General features: G+C 38.4%; 1 protein-coding gene across 1 annotated transcript; it reads left to right on the forward strand.

Moving 5' to 3' along the window:
- The first annotated feature begins 1,729 nt into the window (after positions 1 to 1,729).
- rasef (RAS and EF-hand domain containing) lies at positions 1,730 to 24,003 on the forward strand. The gene is made up of 17 exons (XM_080894278.1): positions 1,730 to 2,369; positions 10,282 to 10,428; positions 11,711 to 11,801; positions 13,060 to 13,155; positions 14,040 to 14,117; positions 14,221 to 14,336; positions 16,450 to 16,518; positions 16,659 to 16,725; positions 17,089 to 17,177; positions 18,174 to 18,474; positions 19,470 to 19,592; positions 19,981 to 20,131; positions 20,357 to 20,438; positions 20,557 to 20,671; positions 21,057 to 21,164; positions 21,328 to 21,404; positions 21,787 to 24,003. The coding sequence occupies exons 1-17, from the start codon at positions 2,065 to 2,067 to the stop codon at positions 21,887 to 21,889; spliced, it is 2,118 nt and encodes a 705-aa protein (XP_080750404.1). The 5' UTR covers positions 1,730 to 2,064; the 3' UTR covers positions 21,890 to 24,003.
- The last annotated feature ends 383 nt before the right edge of the window (positions 24,004 to 24,386 follow it).

The following is a 24,386-nucleotide window of genomic DNA, read 5'->3' on the forward strand; positions in this document are numbered from 1 at the left end:
GTATCTGGTTTGCAGAGCAGTCTGTAAAATCAGGTCAGTGGGCATCCAGCTGGAGGATTGCTGCTTATCCTGCCATAGGCAGTAAAAACTAAACAATGTGCTTGGTGACTTCATTGTATTCCACGTACTGCACGCAAATTTTAGCTTTTTTGTCAATGGATCCTAATGTTTTTCACACAAGGAAACCATCCTTAGATAACAAGAGTAGGTTGGGCTGTGTTACCATGGCAGAGCAGGAAAATCAGGCAAATGTGCCAGTGTGCCAAAAAGTGATGAAGATGATGAACAAATAAAGTAATTTTGATGTAGAAACAGCATTTCAATCACAAGGTAGAAGGTGCAATTACTTTTTAGCAATCTGAAAGCTACATGTGAGGTTTCTTTAACCTGTTGTAAATGATTACTTTATAAGACAAGGACGTCAGGCTCATTATGATACCTGTTAGTGTAACATTAGAGTATTTTAGTATGTTTTTGTTCATTTTTGTGTATTTTCCCATATGAACTGCAGTGGAAATGGGAAATTGCAGCAATGAGAATACTTACAAAGACTAGAGAGAACATATTTCTTCCATGTTGGTGTGTGTTCATTAATTCCATGTTAAATCCAGAATTTAATTTAAAATCCTTCCCATCTCATGCAAAATCTTAAAATATTAGGAGCCATCTCATCTTAAAGACCTCATAGTACCATATCAACCAGGTAGAGCACTTCGCTCTCAGACTGCTGGTTTACCTGTGGATCCTTGGATATTTCAAAGTAGAAGCAGGGAGGCAGGGTGTTGAGCTTCCAGGCCCCTCTTCTGTGGAACCAGCTCCCAGTTTGGATTCGGGAGACAGACACCCTCTCTGCTTTTAAGATTCGGCTTAAAACATTCCTATTTGATAAAGCACATAGTTATGGTTAGATCAGGTGACCCTGCATCCCCCTTTAGTTATATTGCAGTAGGCTTAGGCTGTTGGGGGCTTCCCATGATGCACTGAGTGTTTCTTGCTCACTCACTTTTTTCACTCTCTACATGTTTAGTCGTTACAAATCACTGCCTCTCTTCCACAGAATGTTTTTTGTCCTGTCTTCCTCCCCTCACCCAGGCAGATAGCCGCCCCTCCCTGAGCCTGGTTCTGCAGGAGGTCTCCTCCTATTAAACAGGAGTTTTTCCTTGCCACTGCCATCAAGTGTTTGCTCATAGGTGATCATGAGCAAACACTTGATGTTGAGGTTTTCTCTGTTTTCTCCATGTTTTTGTAGGGTCCTTATCTCACAATATAAAGTGCCTTGAGGCAACTGTTTTAGTGATTTGAAACCATATAAATAAAACTGATTTGAATTTGAAAGGTCCTCAGTATGATATAAACGTAAAGTCTACTATCAAACAGTTAATATTATTGTGTTGAAACAGATAAATAAATTAATATTTATGTATACATGGTTTTTTTTTTAATATTCGCCTCTATTTAATGTGATTAATAGTCAAATAATAATTTGGGCCTGGAAAAAATGGAAATCTAGACTACGTGTGTGTCAGTCTGTTCTTCGCTCAGTTACAGAAACTTCAGTTTATTCAGCTAGAACGATAATAGGCTTTCGCCACAGAGCCACTTTCATTTGGCCTGAAGCCCAGAGGTCTATTGTTAGGAAGAGAGAGGGGAGTGATCACACTGGCAGGTAGCGATGGCAGGCGCGTTACCTGAGGCAGTGAGACACAGCAGCTTTTTCCGTCCAGCTGGCCATTGGCTACAACAATCTGTAACATCTCGCGTGAAGGCTACGCGGGAGCAAATGCTTTTATTTTAATGATAGTTTGGATTGTTTAAAATGGATTTCTTTGATCAAAACTTTTGTAAGGGCACACCAGCTGTGGTAATGTTTGGATAGGAGCGGATTAACTCTGGAAGTTTGGAGTTTGGACTACTTTTGTTTTTTCCTGGTGTCCGGAAAGTAAAACGCTGGCGTTCCTGTAAGGTTTCAAGGTTTCGTCGTCTCGGTGGTAATTGTAATTTACCGAAACGCCTTCTTTTTTTCTTTTTTTTTACCCCAGCCAGCCACAGCCCCCTATCAAGGGAATGAGCGCAGAGGAACAGGACCGGCTGCGGTCCCTCTTTCACACCTACGATGTGGACAACTCCGGGCAGATCGAACGAAACGAGTTTCTCATAATCTGCGCAGAGCTACAGGTGTCAGCAGCCGAGGCTGACCGAATATTTGACCAGCTGGACGTCGACAAGGACGGCACTGTCACCCTGCAAGAGTTCATCAGCGGATTTCACGACCGCTACGAGGCGGACATGGAGTCAGAAGGAGGCGACCCGTCTGCTGCTTGGGAAGACTTTGAGAGCAGACTGAACGAGCAGGCCAAGTTCATCCCCAGGTGAGAGTGCACAGCTGTTCTCTGGCCGGTAAGGGCGATGGGTACAGACGGGCGTATGTGTTTAAAATATGGAAATGTTCAGGAGATATGAGTGCGTTCAACAGTGAGCGCAGTGTGCGTAAATGTGATAGTGACAATTAATCTTCACAGGGAAAATAGCACCTCTGAAGTAAAGCACACATCTAATTTAAAAAGGTGAACTCTGGGAAAGATCCAGAGCACATTTCAAAGTTTGCTGCTACAAAACGACGAATCCATTTCCATCCATGACTAAAATCATTATTAATAATATGAAAATGAGAGTGCGCCTGTGTGAAAATCTCTGGATGTTCACGTTTTTATTTTTTTGTTTTTTCCAGAATGCATGTAAGCTAAAGACAGGCATTAATGGTGACCCCCCTCTCACACACAGGTGTATGGGAAGGCGCAAGCTGTGCAAATCACTCATGCTCTAACATAAAAGCAGACAAAGGGAGCAAACTCCAAACCATGTTTAACAATTGTGCCATTAATCCATAAATCAAAGTAATTCCTAACAAAAATTCAAAGTTAAAATGCTCTGTTATGATTGTTTAATTTATCTTCAGTTATAGTTTGTCTTGGCAGCCGGGGGTCAGTCCGCCAGGGCCTCCGCTCCTGGCCGCCACCCGGCACACAATGCACCAGACCCCTATGGCGCCTCCTGCGGGTGGTGGGCCTGCGGTAGCCTGGGTTAGTTGTAACATATCCTGGGGTGAAATGTAACACAATGAAATAAGGGTACTGACAAAACATTAACATGTAATCTTTTTTATTCAACACACGAATGCACTTAAAGCCATTTATGTAGCTGTGTGTGTGTGTGTGTGTGTGTGTGTGTGTGTGTGTGTGTGTGTGTGTGTGTGACAGAATGCAGAAATCTAGCTTTTGAACATATTCCAACCCCCCAAAAAAGACAAATTATGGAATTTTCTGCAACTGAATATTTCATTAATTTTGGTTGGTCTTCCTTGATTTTGGCCTCATTGGCTCAGTGGGCATTATAACCTACAACTCTTGCACCAACTTTTGAACATAACAATGAAGCTGAAAAAATGTAGTTGTGCACCAGCATCACAATTCCATTACTTTTTATCATGGCTTAACCTTGGTGTGGTTTGCAAAGTGCCTCAGAAAGATGAGGAAATCTGTTTCTTGCACCCATCCTGACTTACACTGAAAAAAGTCTAACATGCAGTCATTCATTCAATCTAATAAGTGCCATTCAAAACAGAATAAAATCATTGATTTGATTGTGAAACCCTTTCTTTTTGCATTTTAAAATACCACTTTTGATTTGGATGAAACTAAATGTCTGTACAAAGGACACAACGCAAAGTTTTTGATTTCTCTCAAAACATATATTTCTTTTCATGTTGAACAGATAATATCTTTAATTTGAGTCAAAGTGATTTGCACTTGAACACGCCCACCAGAAATAGACCGGGACCCATTTATTCTGCATGGCTGCTGGAAACATCGTGTCACTTCTTTGATTAATTTCATCTGAAAATAAACGTAAGTAAAGCCAAGTGTGTTACAAAAGCTTTTATAATTTGTATTGCCAAAATTGCAGAAAATAACCCCATTTAAGCTGGGTCGACAGCCACCCCTAATTTTTGCATGATTGTAGCTGCTAGCTACAAGCTAGCTAGCTATCCGGCGCGACGTTAGAACTGGTTACCAGAAACCGACCATCACAGTCAGGAATGCAAGTTAGGCAAAAAGCCGTTTTTTACCAGTATACTAACTAGCTAGCGTTACCACGATGCATCGGTGGTGGATACAGCTAGCTAGCATAAGTTCATAGTTCATAACATTCATAGTATAACTCCGTGCTCCGCTTCGTTTGAATTTTTCTGGTGAGCGCGCGGTTTCTAGACACAAGCTTGTGTTTGTGCGCGCACGTTTGTCTCTGTCTCTCTTCATATAAATATCTGTGTGTTATGTGTGTGTACACCGAGCGCAAAAGATAATTATTAATGTGCATGATTTAGAGACAGAAATAACACGCCAGCATATAAGATCAATGACATAAGACTAATTCCTTCAACATGAGATGCAGTCTCTTGATGTAAATTTGACAACTCTGCTATTAAATGCAATGATTAATGTAGGACAGCAACGATTAATCAACTCATCAAGTTAATATCTTAGGGTTCTGTATTGTTTTCTTTTTTTTCTTGGGCTTTGTGGAACATTTATGAAAATTTTCCACCATTGATTTAATTTAATGATTATGCAATTCACAATCTGATTAGTCAAATAATTGTTCTAATAGTCTGTGACCAAACAACTATCAAAATAGTAGTTTATTATGGTCAAAGATTTATCAGGTGTGCCAGACTTCAGTTCTTCACTTGTACATTTTGTTCCATATTTTACCTCAAGATATCCCAGAAAGATGAAGCTGAGGAAGAGCTGCAGAGTAACCACCATGGCACTCTTCATCTTCAGGGACAACTCAAGCCTCCTACATCAGCGTCGAGACATCGGGATAATCATTGATGGTGTGGAAGTCCTGAATGAGTTGCCTTCTGTGGCAGCTGGAGTGGCAATGGTCTTTGGACTCTGTTATGCTCTTAAAATGGAATATCCACGAGGATTCAGGTTCACCTTTGAGGCTCTTCAAAAGATTATGATGGAGCTTGACTTTAACAAGATGACCTCTAAGATTCGCAAACTTAATTGTGAACTTAACACTGCACAGTAGTGTGTTTGCATGCATGTGTGGATGTGTATGTGCACATGCATGTGCATGTGTGCTTGGTTATTTTCTTGGTTGGCCTGCAGTGGTATTCTACATTCAAAAATTATAAGAACACCCATTTGAAAGGGAGATTTAAGTTGATTTCATTGATACATGTGTAGATTTTTTTTTACATTGTACAGGCACAGTGCACATATAAACATTTTTGAGTACTTGCAAATTGGTTTAAAAAGAGTTTTTATAATGGTTTTATGCCAGTTTTAGACAGGTTGCAGGTTTTATACTGGTTTTCAAAAGGTTGCAGGTTTTATAAAACAAACATTTCTCTAATCATTTCTGCCGTAGCACTAAATCTGTATATTACTAATCCTCTCTATTGATTATAGTTAAAATGGTTTGGAACAATAAATAATTTTGAAATAATTGGTTGGCCAACTGTCTTGTTTTTTATAGGAAATGCAGAGCATTTTTGAACTGAAATAAAATGAAATGTAAAAAATATAGTTTGAATATATGTAAATCAATTACCTGGCTTCAACACAAACATATTAGTTCATGTTAATTTGGTTCGATGTGAATACATTAGGTTGGTTAAATTTCAATATATTAGCTTGGTTCAATAATTAAAATATGGTTCTATGTAAAAAAATCAATTTGGATCAATGCAAAATTTAAAGTTTCAGTCAAGTCTAGTAATATTGTTTATATCAACATAAAAGTATCAGGTCAAATCAAGTGACTCAATTTGGATTCTCTGAAGCCAAATATTTTGGATGTGACAATTGGACATCATTTTTTTTTTTATTTGAATAGGGTTATTCTTTTTACAGTGTATTTCCACTACCAATACTTCCTACTGGTCCATCTCTGACACAGTGGTCTGCATAATGTATGTGTGGGAACTCAAACAGTGGAGGAATTGTGTTGCCAATGGCATTAACCGCATATACAAAGGCGACCAGTGAACCTCTCTGCTGATGTCGTTGCCCCAACTTGTTTAATATAAGTTAAAGTAATGGTGTGGTAAGTTGTAACATCTGCATTATTGTTACAACTTACCCAGACTCCTATAGCCATGAACTAGCTAACATTACAGCCAACGGCTAAAACATTAGCACTAAAGACCTACACAGAATACATCCCCATAGACATACAAATAACATAATTTAAGTTTGATGAGTTTAACTGCAAAGCAGATAATGCGATTACAAATTGAAATAAAGTAGAAAAACGTACTTTTTGGCATACAAATTACTTTTTTTCGTGTTAAATTGTCTGTGTTTGACAAAATGTGCTGATTTTTCACATGTGATAGCAGAACTGAATTGGGCATGCACAGGATGAATCACATCATTTGAAACTTAGCCCTGATTGGAGAAATTGGAAGTGTTACAACTGACCCACGTTACAACTATCCCCGGTCTCCCCTACAGCACTCTGCAAAGTCATTTCTCTTTTCTTTATATTTTGTTAGGAAAATGGAAAATGATTGGAAACATACATGGAAATATAGTATATAAGGGAAAAACAGAGTTGGTAGCATTCTTATGAGTTGATATTTCCTTTATTCTTTAACACAGTCTCATTCTCTAATGTTCAGCAATAGTTCCAGGCTTCTTGAAGGACATATGAAGCTCTTCTTTGGATGTTGGCTGCCTTTTGTTCGATTATCTGTCTAGATGATCCCACACTGCTTGAATAATATTGAGATTCGGGCTCTGAGGAGGCCGGTCCATCACTGACTGTGTTCCACTGTGTTTTTTCTATCTGAATATGCTTTTACTGCTCTGGAAGTGTGTTTGGGAGCATTGTCATGCTGAAACATGAAGCCACTCCCCCAAACCATGACGGAGCCTTCTCTGTGTTTTACAGATGACTGTAGACTCTGACTGTTGTACTTCTCTCCTGATCTCCATCGTGCACACTGACTATGATTGAAACCAAACATTTAAAATTTGGATTCATAAGACATGGTGCAACTGATTCAGTCCAGTTCAGCTTTTTCTCTCCGTTTCTCTTTATGTTTTGCATTTTTGTAGATTCAGCTAAGGAAATGAGAATAAATGATGTGTTTTTGTAACAAGCTGCTAGTAACAAAGTGCCTAAAATACAGTTTAAAACTGATTATTTCCTAAGTGGTTTGTTATGTGTATGTGGCTCATCCTGTGAGTTAGGTGCATTTTTTATGCTTGAATTATTCATAAATCAGTATTAAGTGATAAAAACAGTTCTCTGAAAATGATCACATCCAATGACTGGGCTCGATAATGCTTACTCGCTTTACACACACTGTAGACCTATCCACGTGCATGTGGCCACTGGCCTTACATGGGACTTTTGCTCATGCTGTTGTGTTGCGGCATCAGGACATTGATTGTCACGGTGGTGCCGTCGGATAAATGCACTCTTTCATCTTCAAGCATTTATAGTCACTGTTACATCAGTCAGCTGAGGGAGGATAGTTTGGAAAACCCAGTACACGCTTCACTTCAGACAGATGTCTGTTTTCAGGAGTTGAAAAGATATTTTGTGTGAGAACAAGAAAGCAAGTCAAGAGCAAAAAATCAATTTCTTCCTTCTTTATGCTTGAGACTGATCTAATGAGTTATGAACTTTGTTCAGTCTCTCAGCTGATGGAGACCGAGCCTGGAAAGATGGTTTGACCTATAAAAGGCTTTCACTGCTCGGTTTTCAAGAATTTTCTTCTAGGGGGGTCAAATGTCTCTACTCTGCATTTGTTGACATGATCAACTGTTTACAAAAATTGCGTTTGAACACAAATTTCATATATAAATACAAAATTTTACAGGGTTTAATTTGGGTCTCTTCATTTGATTTCATTCTTTCGGCTTTTGCGTTTCTGAGTTCTGAGTTCGGGTTTAACACACACCAGGAAAGCTATTTTGTTTTCAGGGTAAATAAACGACAGGTTGTGTCACTGGGAAGCAAAGTGACATACATGAAAAGAAGCATTCATTAAAAATCAGTCTTTAAAATTAGAAGAGTTATTCCAACATCAGATATTACTTAAACTGACACACAAATCGTTTTGTTTTCTACTTGCTAAATAATCTTTAAAGGCTCAACAAAAATGTAGATTTGCTAAATATCTCAATTATGTTAATTGCTGTTAGGGTGGAGCGGTAGATAGAACAAACTTTATAGCAAACTTTCTACCAAGCTGATGAAATACTTTCTTCAGCCACTCAGAATAAAGTAGAACAGTTTGTCTACCTGTCAAAGGAGTGTTGACTTAAGGCATTCTCAATATTGTTTATTTAGTGTTTATTTTGTTTAATATTAGTGTAATTAAAGCTGTACTACACCCTGACTCATTTGTTACACTCCATTTTTCATATCGTAACATCAGTCTTGTTAGCAGATCAAATGAAAATCAGAACTCCAAATGCACAATTGCGAGGAAAACATCAGGATTTTTATCATTTGAAACATTTTCCCACAGTTAAAGACTTTTAACCCTGTTATTGTAATCCAGTGTTACCTACAAGAAATAATCTGTTGTCTGCCATTTATCTAATTAATAATAAAAAGGTACATTTTTTGTGTGTCCACACCGCCATTGTTATTAAGAATATAAAACAAATACTCAAAAAATATTCAATAAATAATTAAACCTCTTGTGAATTTGTTGGATAATGTCTGTTTTTAGAGCATATTCAGCTGAGTCCGAACAAAGACAGAATTGTTTGTTATTTTATCTGTGTGTACCCTACAGCGGATTTTAAATAGACATTCAAGATGTGAGTGAAGTGCATTTTCAGCTTTAAATATAACCCTATAATGACCTTTGTATCATATTTGACGCATGAGTTTCTGAGACCTCGTTCTCATCAACATCATCAGCACTTGCCATAATTTCAAAATGTTATGGACAAAACTCCTTTTTTTTTTGTCTAAAATTAACACTGTTGTTAACATAAAGTTGCCAAACACACCCAATGTATGAAATGCCATACAAACAATATATAATTCATATATCATAAAAATATATCATACACAACATGATATAGCAAAAAAATGTTTGTGGATTTTGTTATAAGTTTGTTATAAGTTCTAAAAAATCAGAATTTTCTGGCTATTTTTTGATTAGTTGGGTCTTACAGGGTTAAGGGGATTTAAAAAAAACTTTTGCGAACTGTTTAGGAATTATAGACATTTTTTATACTACAACCAAGCCCAGATGAAAATCCATTGAAGTCAGTGACTGAGGTCTAAAGCTCATGGACATCACCAAATGCTGTGTTTCGTCCCTTGAGATGCTCCGCCGGGTTTTTACTGCAGACACCTTCAGCTGCTGCTTGTTTCTGGGTCTCTCTGCCTTTATTGTCTTATTTCATGACTGAAAGCGGCTCTACTAGGTTGTGATCAGGTGACTGACTTGGCCATTGAAGATTATGTCATTTCTTTAGCTTGAGAAACTCTCGGGTTGCTTTTGCAGTCTGCTTTGGGTCATTATCCATTTGCACTGTGAATTTACACTGTGCCTGATCAGTATTAGCAGAGAGTACAGCCCTGTATACTTCACAACTCATCCTGCTACTTCTATCAGGAGTCACATCATCAATAAACACTTGTGACCCAGTTCCAGTCACAGCCATACAAACCTTTCTCTTCCCATCATTTCGATACAAATTAACCTTAGTTTCATCTGTCCAAAACATGTTTCCATCACTGTATTTTATTGTGTTTTCTGGCTAAGGCTAATTTGGCCTTCATCTTCTTGAATCTAACCAGTGGTTTGCATTTTGTTGTAAACCCATGAAGATGTCTCTTGATTGTAGACTTTGACAATGATATGTCTTCCTCTTCAAGAGTTTATTCTTAACTTGGTTAGATGTTGTAAAGTTTTTTTTCTTAATCATCAAAATAATTCTGTCATCATGCACAGTGGTCAATTGCTTTTGAAGCTCTGAAAATGGGACACTGTGTATAAAAATGTTTATATTGTCTAAACAGTTACTGCCATCCTTTTGCAAAACCATTGAATTAAAGCAGGAAGGCTTCACTTCAATCGCATCTTGATTTTATTTTTTTTAATAAACAAAACTACAAAAATATTAATGAATCAAACCGTACAAACCAAAATTCTTTAATGTAACCCTCAATTTCTGCTAGCAAAAATTTGTTTGCAGCGAGCTAATTTATCTCCTGATTTTTCTCCAGGCGTGAGCAAGCAGCAACACTGTATCAGAACATCAGTCTGACTGAGCCCAGACTGATTCCTCAATTTGAGAAAGTCATCCTCAACTTCACCAAAGAGATCAAACAGCAGAACTCAGAGATGGAGAACTTGGCACTTGCCATCAAACGGTGAGCATCATGCACACACACATATATGATCAGTCATTACCTGTGAACGATTAGCAGATGACCTGCTCTACATACTGAACTACAGCCACCTTAATGAGCATGTGGCAAAGATGTAGACAGGACGAGTATGAACCACAGGAGAGAGACTTGAGCAACCAGATCATAAGTAAAACATATAACTACCAGTGCATCAATGTAGACTGAACCTCTTAGTTTGACCTGTTGATGTCAGACATGACATCATCAGTACTTTAAAAATCAGGAAACTCTGGTTGGGCCTTTCCCTACACCTGACGTACACGAAGGCTGAGAACAGTCGATGTAAGTATGCACAAAGGAGTTAATTCTGCAGCCTAAAAAATACAAAGCAACCTGTGACAGAGTCTTTGCTTTAATGTGCTGAATGTTTGATTTTGATGGCAACATAAAGCTTACACAAACAAACCCAGGGTAGTAGGTGCAGCAATATTACTTTGACAATAGCAAATCATAGCAAATAAACATAGGTAGAGAATAATGTGCTTAATGTGGAAAAAGTCAATACTTCTGAGACAAGTGGAGAGTATTCCAACTGCTCATCCACGTTGTCACAGTGGCTGTTATCGCAAAGTGGAAGAATAAAAGAACTACAGCAACTTGTTCCTAAATTAGCAAAACATTTAATATTATGAGCGGGATTACTGAGTTGTGAGGGACATAAGTCTCTAATGCGTAGCTGACTCAGTAATTACCGCGTTATAAACCTCCTTTGGCATTTAACATCAGCACAAACACTGTTCTCAGGGAGCTTCGTGTCATTGGTTTCCAAGGTCAAGAGCTAAATGCAAGCACAATGTCAGGTATTGGATGGATCGGTGCAAAGCATGCCAATGCTTATAGGAGCAGTGGAAGTAAAAGTCAAGCTCACGTTTCCCTGTCTGGCAGTCTGATGGACAAGTTTGAGTCTGGCCAGTGCCAGGAGAACCCGAGTTGTGTGCCAGCAGTGAAGTTTGGGGGAGTAGGGATAACAGGAAAGAAGAGTGTGAGTCAGGCCCTCTCGTCTAACATCAGTATCTGGCTTCAAAAATGTTCTTATGTATGATTGGACAAAAGTAGCATGACTGTTTGACACTGATAGTCAAGCTTGTTTTCTAAGAAATTACAAATGTTTTGTGTCAATCCAAATGTCAGGCGAACAATAAATACTGTCACAAATCAGAAAGTTAAGTTAGCGTCAGCTGCCTGGATCACATGGATAGAAATATCTGGAGTCTAGTGAGGTGATCTTATTACTGTGTTACAGAGCGCAGGACCAAGCATCAATGCAGCTCAGTGAAATGGAGGAAGAAATGGACCAACGCATTCAAGCTACCGAGAGAAAAACACGTGAGCAGGTGGGACCAATACCTAGCCCACACGACACACATATGAGACCCTCCACTGCAGACCCGTGACTTTGTGTTTTTACACTGTTTGCTTTTTTTCGGCTAGTTGCTATGATGCGTTTCTTTCCCTGGAGTTTGTGTAGGCAAAGTGATAAGCAGGGCGCGTTTGTTCAGCTCTTCCCTCATGTCAAACAAACATACGCAGCCGTGTAGCAGCTTACTGATCCCAATTCAGACACGCCTGCTGCTCTCACAACTCTGTGGATATAAAACAGCAGATAACTCGAGGTGCTGGGGCATGTTTTATCCTCTATTCTAAAATGATAAGGCTGTATGTGTTGGTGGTGATAAGGATGGTGGTGTGTGGATGAAGATGATAATCTATAAAGAGCCAGGTCAGCTACATCAGCATGTGGCTGACCTGAACTTTGAATTGTTTAACCTGCTTTTTATTGACTGATGAAGTTAAATCTCTATGAATTCTGTCTGTTTGTCAAACGTATCCACATCCACAGCTAGAGTAGGCAAATTTGTTATTACAGCAGCTTTTTAATGCCTAAATTTAGGTCTGTTTATGTCTTAATATATCGTCTATGAATTAAAAGCCCCCAGATTTGGAGCCTCATGAAAGCGGCAGATATTTCCCAAAATCCAGCAGAACACATAATCAGTGTTTTGTGGAAAACGATAAGCTTTGATAACAGCATTTAGCTTTCCATAACATGAAATAAAATGCAATAAAAGGAAGAAAAGCTGACAAAGACTGGCAGAAACATAAAGCATCACTTGTTATATCAGGAAACAAACCATTGAATTTATTTAAACATGTTGATTTTATCTGTGGTCCTGACGTTTCTTTAAAAGCTGTGAATATAAACTCTGTTTTATCACTGTGCCTAAAGTTATGTAAGTGTTCTCCATTGACTCAGCTAACTCGGGCTCTACTGTTTGTTTTGTCTAAGAAAAGCACACAAAATTAGAGGGCGGTCACCTGTATCCTCTCACACCATGATATTCACACTGTCATATCCTGGCACCTGTAACGGAGGAATTTATTTTGGAAATTGTACATTAAAAAAAAGTTTTTGATTCCTCAGACCCTTCATCAAGGGGTTTAAAATCCACTTTAAAATGGCTTTATGCAGAGTAAGAAGCAAAAGCCAATCACACACATACACAAACACACAAATCATACAGTAAACTGCCTTTCTGATGCAACTGATTGATATATTTTCTGTTTGGGGGGGTTGTATTTGTGCTTTTGCAGGAGAAGAAGCGAGCAGAGGCTTCGCTGAGTGAATTACGAAGAAGTTATGAAACTGAAGTGTGTGAGCTGCAGTGTAAGATCCAGAGGATGCAGATGGTACATTTTTAACTTGTCTGACTGAGTTCTGGTTTTTTACAACACAATTGCTGTAGTGGTGGTTTTAAACATATTTATATGATACTGACACGATAAGGATTTTACGCTCGAAACAAATTTAGATCCAAAATGCTGACTTTAACTCATTTTAATTATATTAGTACATTATTAGTAAATATATTAGTACAATGTAAAATGTTAACTTTAATGGAATCGGGTTTAAAATTGATTGGTATACCATTCAATTTATACCACATTTTTCTTAATGATTAATTAATTGAGTAAATAAACCTTTGATTTTATATATCTCGTGTTTATTGAGGATGAAGAATAATTTTCTGGGTCCATTTCAGAACTTAACATCTTTGAAAGCAGGAAGCAGCTTCACAGAGTCCATTAAATCTCAGCTGGACCTCTTTAACTGAAACTTCACAGTAAATATTTGGATAAGAAAAATCTACTATTGCTTCTCAATCTGACTGAGGTCCTTCTTACTGAAGATTTCAAGTCAGCTGTTTACAAGGGAAGTGATTTCATACAATCTTGAAGAGCAGATCAAGCATGCAGAGAAGCAAGTTATTGTGTTGGGTTGGTCTTAATGAAGACATCTGTGTATGTGTCCAAGCATTTGCATCAGGTCTGAGAACATGCACGGAAAAAAGCATCCCGAAAGTCATCAGGTTAAAATGTTTAAATAGTACAAATTTAGCCGTTTTATGAAACTTTTTTCCCCCACTCCTCTGAAACTGATTTGTAAGAGCTGTTTATTTTTATTTTTTTGAACCAATTAGAATCGACATTTCTGGATGCATGTACAAGTAAAAGTAGCCCACAAGAGTGAGTAGGTCGAATAATCTTTATCCTATACATTTCAACTTTACCAGATAGAGGAGAAGTACAAGAACATCACAGTGAAAGACGAGAGCCCGGCCTTGAAGAAGAAGATCAATGAGCTAACACTGGTGAGAGTGAATGTATTTGAACTCATTTATACAGTCATTATGCTTCCTGCTTACAACACACAGCTGTAATCTTCTGTTTTGCTGCTTGTCTGTGCGTCTGCAGGAGAACCAGCGGTTAAAGCAGGAGCTGCTGAGGTCTCAGACCAAAGTTGCCTGCCTGCAGAGTGAGATGGACTCGCTGAAGACCGAGCTAACCGATCAAAGCATCAACTCCGAGCGGTAAATCGGTTTGGCTGCTTTCGTTAAATAATTTAAACCCTCGGTACAGATTTTGACGTGTGGTCCGTGGAGTTAAAGTTGAGCACCACATCTAATTAGCCACATGTTATTTATTCTTTTTACTTTTTTACATCGATGATTAAAAAAGAAACAAAAAAAATAAAAAAAAAGATTTGTACTTCACATCATTTAGCTCTCTCTAAACACATACAGTTTCACTGCACACCATGAAAGTCTAAACCTCCATTATTGATGAAAAGAAGTTGCAGAACAGGTTTGTATTTCCACCTTTTTCTTTCCTTGTTTAAAGATTAATGAGAACTTGAGAAAAATGAATATTTACACTTGTAAAACCACTGAATACACTTCATACCAGCTAAATGTACTGACTCTAGAAGAATCCAGAATACCTTATCACACGACCCCACCCCTGAGCCGAGTAACAGAGACAGACGACAGAGGCACAACCTCTCCTGGTTGTCTGTCTGCATGTTGGCTCCTGAGAATTTTATTGTGTTGTCACAGCTGAAACAGGATATCCTGGAGTGCCTTCACACGTACAATAACATCTTTGGGAGCGTTACCTAGTAACAGACGCAACAGAGACAAAGGGAGGAGAAAACCCCGCCTGCTTCTGACTCATTGGGTTGACACTTTTGTTCCTCCATCTCTGAGGAGTCTCGCGTGTCTTTCAGTAACTTTGCACAACTGTGACAGACGTGTAAAAAAGGAGAAGACTGTATAAAAATATCAGCCATTATTTAATGGGGAAACTATGATGATTTTATTGAAAATATATAATAGAATTGCGCTGGAGAGATTATATCTCTCGGCTGGCCTGGGAACGCCTTGGTATTCCCCCGGATAAGCTGGAGGAGGTGGCTGGGGAGAGGGAGGTCTGGGCCTCTTTGCTTAGGCTGCTGCCCCCGCGACCCGGCCCCGGACAAAGCGGATGAAGATGGATGGATGGATGGATGGATGGATGGATGGATATATAATAGATTCAAGATTGATGTTTTTACCTACTATGTTTTTACATATCACAATAAGAAAAAACTTCCCAATAAACCATTTAGCAGGGGAAAAAGAAAAAGCAGAACAGAGGAGGGATCCCTCTTCCAGATGTTTATATTTTACATTACCTACCTTCAGACAGCAGATTGTAAATAAAAGAAAACCATAGTGCTAAAGCCAGTTTTCTGTATCAGGCTGTATGCAATTTTTGTTTACTATTGGAATCACCTCACTTCTGAAGCAGCCTCCAGTGGCCACTAGAGATACGGCATATAACCCATGTTGGTTATATTTTGCAGCAGCTGCTGTTTGACTGAAGATCCTAAATTTATTTTAAAGTATTGCATCTTTAGTTTACTTTGGTTGCTTCCCCTTCTGGTTTAACAATATAAGAATTAGTCAAAATTAAGACTTTGTAGAATTTATCATTTGAAAGTGTCATGTAATTAATATCCATAGTATCCTTATTTTCTCATTATATTGTTTTATGTACTTTAATCATGAAGGTTTGTAAAGCAAGGCCACTTTTGACTCATAAACTAAGTGCTCAGCCAGACTGAAAAACAGGAAGTTTTAGTGCACAGGCATATTAATAGATAAGACACAGAAAAGAGGAACTTTATAACCAATGTTTGAAACTGTGTGACATGTAAAGTACCAAAATAACACCTATATGAGGCACAGTTTATGATTCTAATGTTCGAGATCCTGCAACTGGCGTTTGGGCTGTGCAGGGGGTCTCTCTCTTTCGGAAGATGATTGAATAAGAAGAAATATAAATGTTTTAACACACTATGAGTCGGTGTTCTCTCTCTAATAAAAGTAATCCGTACATTTAAGGAGTTTGTGTTGTTTAAGCTTTGTGTAGAAACTGAGGCCCTAAACAGCGATGAACATACAAAAATATGTAACACTTTAGATATGTTTTTTTTTTTTAAATTGATAGATAAATATATGCTTGTGTTCAGATTTAGTAACATTTGGCTCCACAATGTAGTGGTTTACACATTCACCTTAAAAGAAGGAAGAAGGCTTTCTGGTGTAAAGCTTTTCTTTAGATTCACTAACTGTGTCTCTGTCTGTCTCTGTTTTCCTTCAGAGACGAGGAGCTCATGAAACACTTCTATGATGAACGAGACATCCTGGAGAATCAGATTGAGATTCTACAGTAAGCCAGATAATAACACACACACACACCTGCTGAAACAGATTTTACAAGGTTGCCTACATTTAAAATGTCTTTTGTGTGTGTGTGTGTGTGTGTGTGTGTGTGTGTGTGTGTGTGTGTGTGTGTGTTTGTGTGTGCAGGACAGCCAACAGGAAGCTCCATGACAGCAATGATGGCCTGAGAGCAGCTCTGGAGAGGATAACGAGGGTAAATCTTAACACTTAACAAAGTTACTTCATTCACAAAATAAATAAAGACATTTTAAATGTCTTCAGTTAGCACATTTTCGTATCTTAGTTTGATTTGATCCACTCATTTGATTGGACTGCAGCCTATTTTTAAAAAGTAATTAGTCTTTAAATAAATTTATCCTAAAAGCTCATATGTGCAAAATGTTATTTCATTAATTTAACTTATCAGTAATTTGAAAAAAAAAATTTCTGGGAATTATTTCATCATTTAGGCTCTAAGGGGTCATTAAAAACTATGCACTGCCTTACAACATAACATCATTCACATCTAAGATTATAACAATACATTTTATAGTTTATTTTTGTTTCTTGTGTGTAGCAGTCTAACGGAGGATCACCAGGAGAATTTAAGGAAAGAAGCAGAAGTAAAAGCATCTGCTACACATCACCATATGCATTATTAGACAGGTACGGTCTACAAACAACACAGATGACAAAGAAGAGCATCTGTGCATTAAATGTACATTAATCATCTGTATATTCTCTGCACTGGCACACTAGAGCTGGTCTTACACCAAAAATGGAATTATTTTGTTTTCCTAAAAAACAATATATATATATTTAAACTGTTTTATTTTTATTTTTCAAATAAATGTTGAAGTTACTGTAGAGTTTACTTGGCTCCGACAGAAGTTATCGGTGCATTCAGATGTTTTTGGAACTGACAAGGTTTCTTTTCCCAGAACATGTGACATTTTTATTTGTCTAGTAGATTTTGCTGCAAGTTATTTATTTAAGCCGCTGTGAGAAGCTGAACCATGAGATTCTGCAGTTATCCGGCATAAAGGTTTTGTTTTTGTACCATAAAGCAGCAAATTCAAGCCCAGTTTTGCACTAATAAGAACTTTTTGCATCTTAAAACGAGACAACAAAAGTATTTTCTTTTGACCAGTGAATACAATGTATGTGAGGATTAGTTTTGCCTCTCTGAAAAGTTAATTAAAAAACGATTCAGGTATGTAATTATTACAGTTTTAGCTTGTGGTTCTGCCTTTTGGCACTTTTACAGGCATTTAGGCAGAAGCAATATGAAAACAACATATATTGCACACAAGATCATGTACTTTATACAAAAACTACACATGCACATAACATTTTAAAATATTGTTTACAGGTTTTAGATCAATTTTTAAGTTATATATATCATATGTTTTTAGTACTTTACTTTATTACTATTCATTAAAAACAACGTAGACTGTGTAAATGTTATTACAAAAGAGCGTATTAACCCAAAATAAGTCCAGGACATAAAAAAAAACCTCACATCTAGCTTCGCAGGTATTCCATCAAAAATCCTACAGGAAAACCAACAAAACTACTTTATGTGTGAAATGATCTATTACCTGAAGCACACACAGGAGGAGATTTTGTGTTTTTTTTTTTTATTGCCTTTCTCGTCCTCAGGTACTCCCAGCGCATGGACGAGTACCCTCTGTTCAGCCGCCGGCCCAGCGGTGACACCCTTGCCCTGGCCATGTGTGACCCTGGCCTGAGGTGCAGGCACAGCAGCGAGTGTGAGGAGGACAGCCTACCTGAGATCTACGTGGACAGTGGCCTGTCGACGCTCAGAGGCTCACATGGAGGCTATGACTCAGAGCATGAGGTCAAAGGTCAAGAAGAAGAGGACGAGAATCACAGTCCGGAGAAAAAAAAGGAGGACGACGATAACAACGACAGTGTAATCGGAGAACTCTCTGACACTGAGGTAAGACCATAATCATGTCTAGCTTATAGCTACATATTTGTTTTACCAAGTCTAAGACTTAATAACATAATAACTAACAGACACAACAGATGTAATAACTTGAAGAAGAAAGGAAGTGGGCTTATTCAAGTCTGTGGAGACGTTTCACCTCCAATCTAAGAGGTTTCTTCAGGTATAAAAGCAAAAGATGGAGAGTCCCAGGTATTTAACCCTTAGTGGGGGTGTTCCCCTTTGGAGGTGGTTCTTGGTCTGCTATTGATCGCGTGCGTCATCACATGAGCCATGCTGTGAAAAAAGGCATTACCATCACCGGGGGTTAAGGGTGAAGCCACTGTGAGGCCTCGCCCGACCCTATCATGTGACCTATTGAGGTCACCTACAACAACAGTGGAAAGACTTGAATGGGCGTTGAAGTGCCTGGAAACCGTTGCCAACCTTTGTTGCACACATAGTGTTCATGGCGATGGCCTCTTTTGCTCCTCCTTTAAAACATCTGTCTTCCCTCCAAAGAGCTTCCTTTTACCTTTTAGTGTAGATCTACACCTGAGTCTGTTCCTGTTGAGGTGCCTCTTCAATGTTGTGTCATGCATTTGTGGAGTGGCTGTTGGGTTTCTGCTGCATAGATCTCCAAGTACTCCTGCACTTTGATGTTTAGCTTGTGTTTGGGAGTTTTGATCTTGGGATGGACCCGTTTTTGCACCGTCACGCTTGAATAAGTTTCTCTGACTAACCTGTTTGAAAAGGGATGACCAAGTTGTTCCATAGGGCTGTTACCTATGATACCTATGCATACACCATTTTAATTCCCTCTTTTTCAAGCTCTTGAGACCACCATGACCTGGATGACTGAGAACCTACATAGACGATAATAATTAATGATTAAATACAAACTGGTATTTAAACACATAGAGAGTGAAAATAGCTAACTCCAGGGGGGAAAAGCGTATTCTTGCCTTGAATGCTTAACTATCTGCTACTTTGTGTCTATATCACAGCCAGCAGAGACACAGGATGGGGAATCAGCATTCGGATCAGACAGCAGCTCAGTTTTGGACTGGAAGCCATCTGAACCACCAGCTCCAACAACGAGAAAGGCCCTCAGTGCCATCAATATTCAGGTGAGAGAGAAAATTATGAGAGGAGTCATAAAAGAGGGTTCTTTTATTTTGTAAGAAAGGTCAGAAAAACAGGATTATTGGGGTTATTGTTGAAATTTAAGTTACAGTCAGATTTCTGGAAAAAAAATTGTAATTATTTAGAGACCTTACCAGACTTTGTGACCCTTCGTCTCTTCCTAACATTTTGACACTGTAGAAAAAAAAATGTATGAGAAGGTACATTTCGCTCTGTAGTAGCTATGGCTGTGGACTTATTATGTGTAAATCGTCGCTAGTAAGAGTTGAGGAAACTGCAAAATGATCATTGCTGATGATAAAGTGAATTCAACTTGAAGCAAATGTGCAGAAAAGTTTCCTGGAGAGCACTACCTTCCTGTCACCGCTACAGAAGGAGGACAAGGACAGCACTGACCTGGGCTACATGACGTCCGAGAAGGCTTACAGGATCGTGTTAGCTGGGGACGCTGCTGTGGGGAAATCCAGCTTCCTGCTTCGCCTCTGCAAGAATGAATTCAAAATGAACTCTAGTGCAACTCTGGGTGAGCTGGACACAAACTAAAAGCAAGCATTTTAATGTCATGTCCTCTTCTCTACAAGAAGCCTTGTAAATAAAAGCTTGGAGGAAGTTTCAGCTGACTGGTTAATGCTTAATTTTTGTAGACTGTGAAGTAAGATCATTAAAATAGTATAATGTAGTTATTCTGATCAGCTATTAAACACTTTCACTTGCTTCCTTCTTGACTGGCTCTTCTTTGTGTTTTCAGGAGTGGATTTCCAGATGAAAACACTAATCGTGGACGGAGAGCCCGTGCTGCTTCAGCTCTGGGATACGGCGGGGCAGGAGAGGTATGTGTTGGTGTGGATAGTACGTGTTGCTATTTCTTGACAATAAATAGCACTTCATTAGTGGAGTACATGAGGTTTGTAACTGTCTAGTTTGAGCCATCTCCTGTGCTATTTTCAGGTTTCGCAGTATTGCGAAGTCTTACTTCCGCCGGGCAGACGGTGTTTTGTTGCTGTACGACGTCACCTGCGAGAAGAGCTTCCTCAATATTAGAGAGTGGGTGGATATGATTGAGGTAAAGCAATACCGTCCACAGCTATACGGTTACCACCTGACACACTTTGAAGTGAGATGTCCAGGCATCAGAAACATGTATAATATAGTCATATGGTTAAGTGTGTCCACTGTGACGCTGGCAGCATTTGTGTTATCAAAAGATATTTAAAGGTCACACTGATGATTCTGCTTGTTTTTCTTCATTTACATGCAGCCAATATGTAAGTGTTGGATAAGCATGCATTCAATATGATCTGGTGTTCTGTGTGTGTGTGTGTTGTATATTCGGCCAGTGGTGTTCAGAAGTTTGTGCTCAGTGTAAAACAAGTTCAGCACACCTTCCGTAACCTGTCACAAGAGATTTCAATATGATTATTATTATTGTTCATTGTTTTTCTTGGCAGGATGTGTCCCACAAGGACATTCCCATCATGCTTGTGGGTAATAAGTCTGATCTTAGACAAGATGGAATTGGCTGCGTTCCTGCCAGCTACGGGGAGAAACTTGCCATGGTAATTAAAAATAAAAATTTTTACCAAACATTTACATTTACAGTTACCTGTTACACATCCAACTTGGAGAGAAATTATTTAAACTGTAACCTGTAATTCGAGGAATGAATGGCAGTTAATAAAAATATTAAAACATTAAATGTTTTCTGTCTCTGACCAACAGACATACAACACTCTGTTCTGTGAAACTAGCGCCAAAGATGGATCCAACATCCTGGAGGCCGTGCTGCACCTGGCCAGGTGAGATTCACATACCTGATTATTCCAAAACAAAACAAAGCTGTGGGACTTCATGAATTAGACATTAAGAAGCTAACATTTTGTCATTAGTTTAGTGGGTGTTTCACTTCGTTATTGGAGGATGGATGTTGTATATACAGCTTATATCGCATCACTAACTAAGCATTGCCAGTGTTGATCAGTAACACATTAAGAACAACAAGTTTAAACGTCCACCAAGGGATACGTCATTGTATGATAACCATAAATACTGCTTGATCTTTTGTTTTACAAGTGAAACGCTTTCTGGCATTTAAAAGTAAAACTTTCTTTTTCTTTTTTCTTCCACATTCCCATCTTTCACCTGTTTACCCGTCTTACCTGTTTTTTTTCCACTCCACAGACAGGTAACAAAGTTCGCCAACTATGAAGAAAAAAGCAGTCGTCAGTCGCTGCCGATTTTAGACGCTCCCAGAAATCAGCCAAAATTCTCCTGCTGCACCTGATCAAACTCGTCCACACTGGACTTAATGTGGACTGTGCACATGCAAAAAGACATGAAAAGCAGAGCAGGAACAAATGATCAATGTGAATAACCGCAGCTGGATTAAGAGGGTGAAGTAAAGAAGTGGAGAGACGGGACATTACAAACATTTATTTGCTAAATCTTTTAACCGCTGGATCTTGGCTTAAACCTCTCGCCATGTCAAAGTTTTTTTTCATTATGTTATAACAAATTTGCCTTTTTCTGTTTGGTGTCATTTACACTGTTTGACTAATTGCACGTTAAAGCAGGTGACACAGGAGAAGCGAAAGGTAGCTGTGAGAGTAAAGTAGACTTTTAATGTGAGGTTTAAATCTGAGGCCAGGTGAGTGAGTATGGTTGTGATATTTATGTTGTTAAATATTTGCACATGGCAGAAAATAGAAAGCTAGTTTGGTTTATGTTCATGACAAGAAAGTACAGATCCTGATATACAGTGTTGCAAAACAGTTCCTGATTTTTTTTTGTTTTGGTTTTTTTTTTTTTTGGCATATTTGTCACACTTCAGTTCTTATATGATGATTTCATTTATTAAGGGGGGTAAAGCTGTTTAAATCCACCTGATAAAGTAATTCTTCTTAAATCTAGTCAATGTTAGTCACCCTCAGCACCTCAGCAGCAGAAATGGACAGTGAGTCTTTCACATCCCTGTGGAGGAATTTTAATTCACTCTTGTTTGCAGATTGGCTTTAATTCAGCCACATTGGAAGGTTTTTGAGCATGAATGGCTTGTTTAAGGTCTCAATCTGATTTAAGTCCAGACTTTGATTTGTTTTTAATCATTCAGTAGTGGACTGGCTGGTGTATTTGGGTCATTGTCCTGCTGCATCACCCAAATATGCTTGAGCTTCAGGGCAAGCTGTGTTAGTTGTATGCAGATGTGACAGGACTCAAACTCTCCAAGTTGTTAAACTTTTGGTTAATTTGAGACAAGCTTTTGTGTACTCTGCCATCGATGTCAGTTTTGCTCAGTTTCTTTCTCTTTGTTGCATATGAACACTGACCTTAACTGAGACAAGTGAGGCCTGCAGTTCTTGCTCTGGGTTCTTTTGTGACCTCCTGGATGAGTCATCGATGTGCTTTCGGAGTAATTTTTGCAGGCTGGCCACTCCTGGGAAGGATCATCACTGTTCCAAGTTTCCTCCATTCATGTATAATGGCTCTCACTGTGGTTCACTGGAGGCCCAAAGCCTTAGAAATGACTTCATAAGCCTTTCCAGACTGATCCATATCAATGACTTTGTCTCTCAGCCATTTCTTTTGATCATAGCACGATGTGTTGGGTTTTGAAATATTTTAGCCTTCTCCACTTTGTCAGACAGCTTCTGTGGTTAATCACAGAAACCGTTTACTATGATTTAACAACGGGAGCCAATTACTTTTCCACACTGGACCAAGTAGATTTTGATAGCTTTTTACCTTTAAGAAAAGATAAAAACATTTAAAAACCTCATTTTGTATTTAATCTGGTTATCTTCATCTACTATTAAAATTTATTTGATGATCTGAAACATTTAAATGTGACAAATATGCCAAAAAACTAAGACATCTAAAACTAAATGGGTTAATACTTTTTCATTGCACTGTAGCTTTGCTCACCACTGCAACAATCATGTAATTACATTTGCGCTCGGTTATTTTTCCTCTATGTACAGCTTGAAATGTTTGATGTTATTTATGTTTATGGTCATATCAGAATTTACCGCCATCACGTAGACACCAAGAATCACGGGAGAGCCTAAAGTGACAAAGGCTCGTTCTCTGTTCAGCACGACAAACCCTGGTGCAATATCGCAACCTACCATGTTTATTATTATGATGCCACAGCAGTGTTACTTTTTCGTCTTTTCATTGAGGATAATTTTGTGTTGTAGAATTTATTATCTTAGGAAATGACCCGATAGTTTAGGTAAAACTTTAAATAACTAATTTATTACACAATGAGTAGGTAAACATGAAATACAGGGGGCAGAGAACAGAGTATGGCTTTAACTGTATAAAGTTGTAATCCTGGTGATTTGTTCCAACTCATTTTATGGATCTCTTTTATTAATATTAGAGAAAAAAACAGTTATATTATCTAACTGCTGAATAACTGTATCGGTGTCTGTAAGCTCGGAAATAAAATCACTGGTTGGAGCTGGAGAGGCAGTTTTTCTTCTTCAGTTATTTCACTGGTACAAAAATATGTAAAAAAGTAAATGTTACACATGTGAAGAACAGTTTCATTGTTATCGCCTGTTGCATATCATGCCTTGGAAAAAAGAAAAGCATTAAAATGAGCTTTAGAAATTTTCAGCTCTAGTAGTAGTAGTTTGAATACTGAACTCAGTCCAAGACATGGTATTAAGTAGATAATCAATTAAAAAGATTACAACAACAGACACACAGTGAAGAGGTCCAGTTTCATGAGAGGAGGAGACCTAAAAGTTTCAGCTGTGCAGGTCTGTCATTCACAT

This window comes from Rhamphochromis sp. 'chilingali' (genome assembly GCF_963969265.1).
Source record: "Rhamphochromis sp. 'chilingali' genome assembly, chromosome: 10".
Taxonomy (NCBI): Eukaryota; Metazoa; Chordata; class Actinopteri; order Cichliformes; family Cichlidae; genus Rhamphochromis; species Rhamphochromis sp. 'chilingali'.

What these genes read in the sequence shown, in the direction of transcription:
- rasef (XM_080894278.1), top strand. Translation starts at nt 2,065, where the DNA reads ATGAGCGCAGAGGAACAGGACCGGCTGCGGTCCCTCTTTCACACCTAC. An exon ending in GAGAACTCTCTGACACTGAG is followed by an intron (nt 18,475 to 19,469) that starts GTAAGACCATAA and finishes TCTATATCACAG; the next exon opens with CCAGCAGAGACACAGGATGG. An exon ending in ACGGGGAGAAACTTGCCATG is followed by an intron (nt 21,165 to 21,327) that starts GTAATTAAAAAT and finishes TCTGACCAACAG; the next exon opens with ACATACAACACTCTGTTCTG.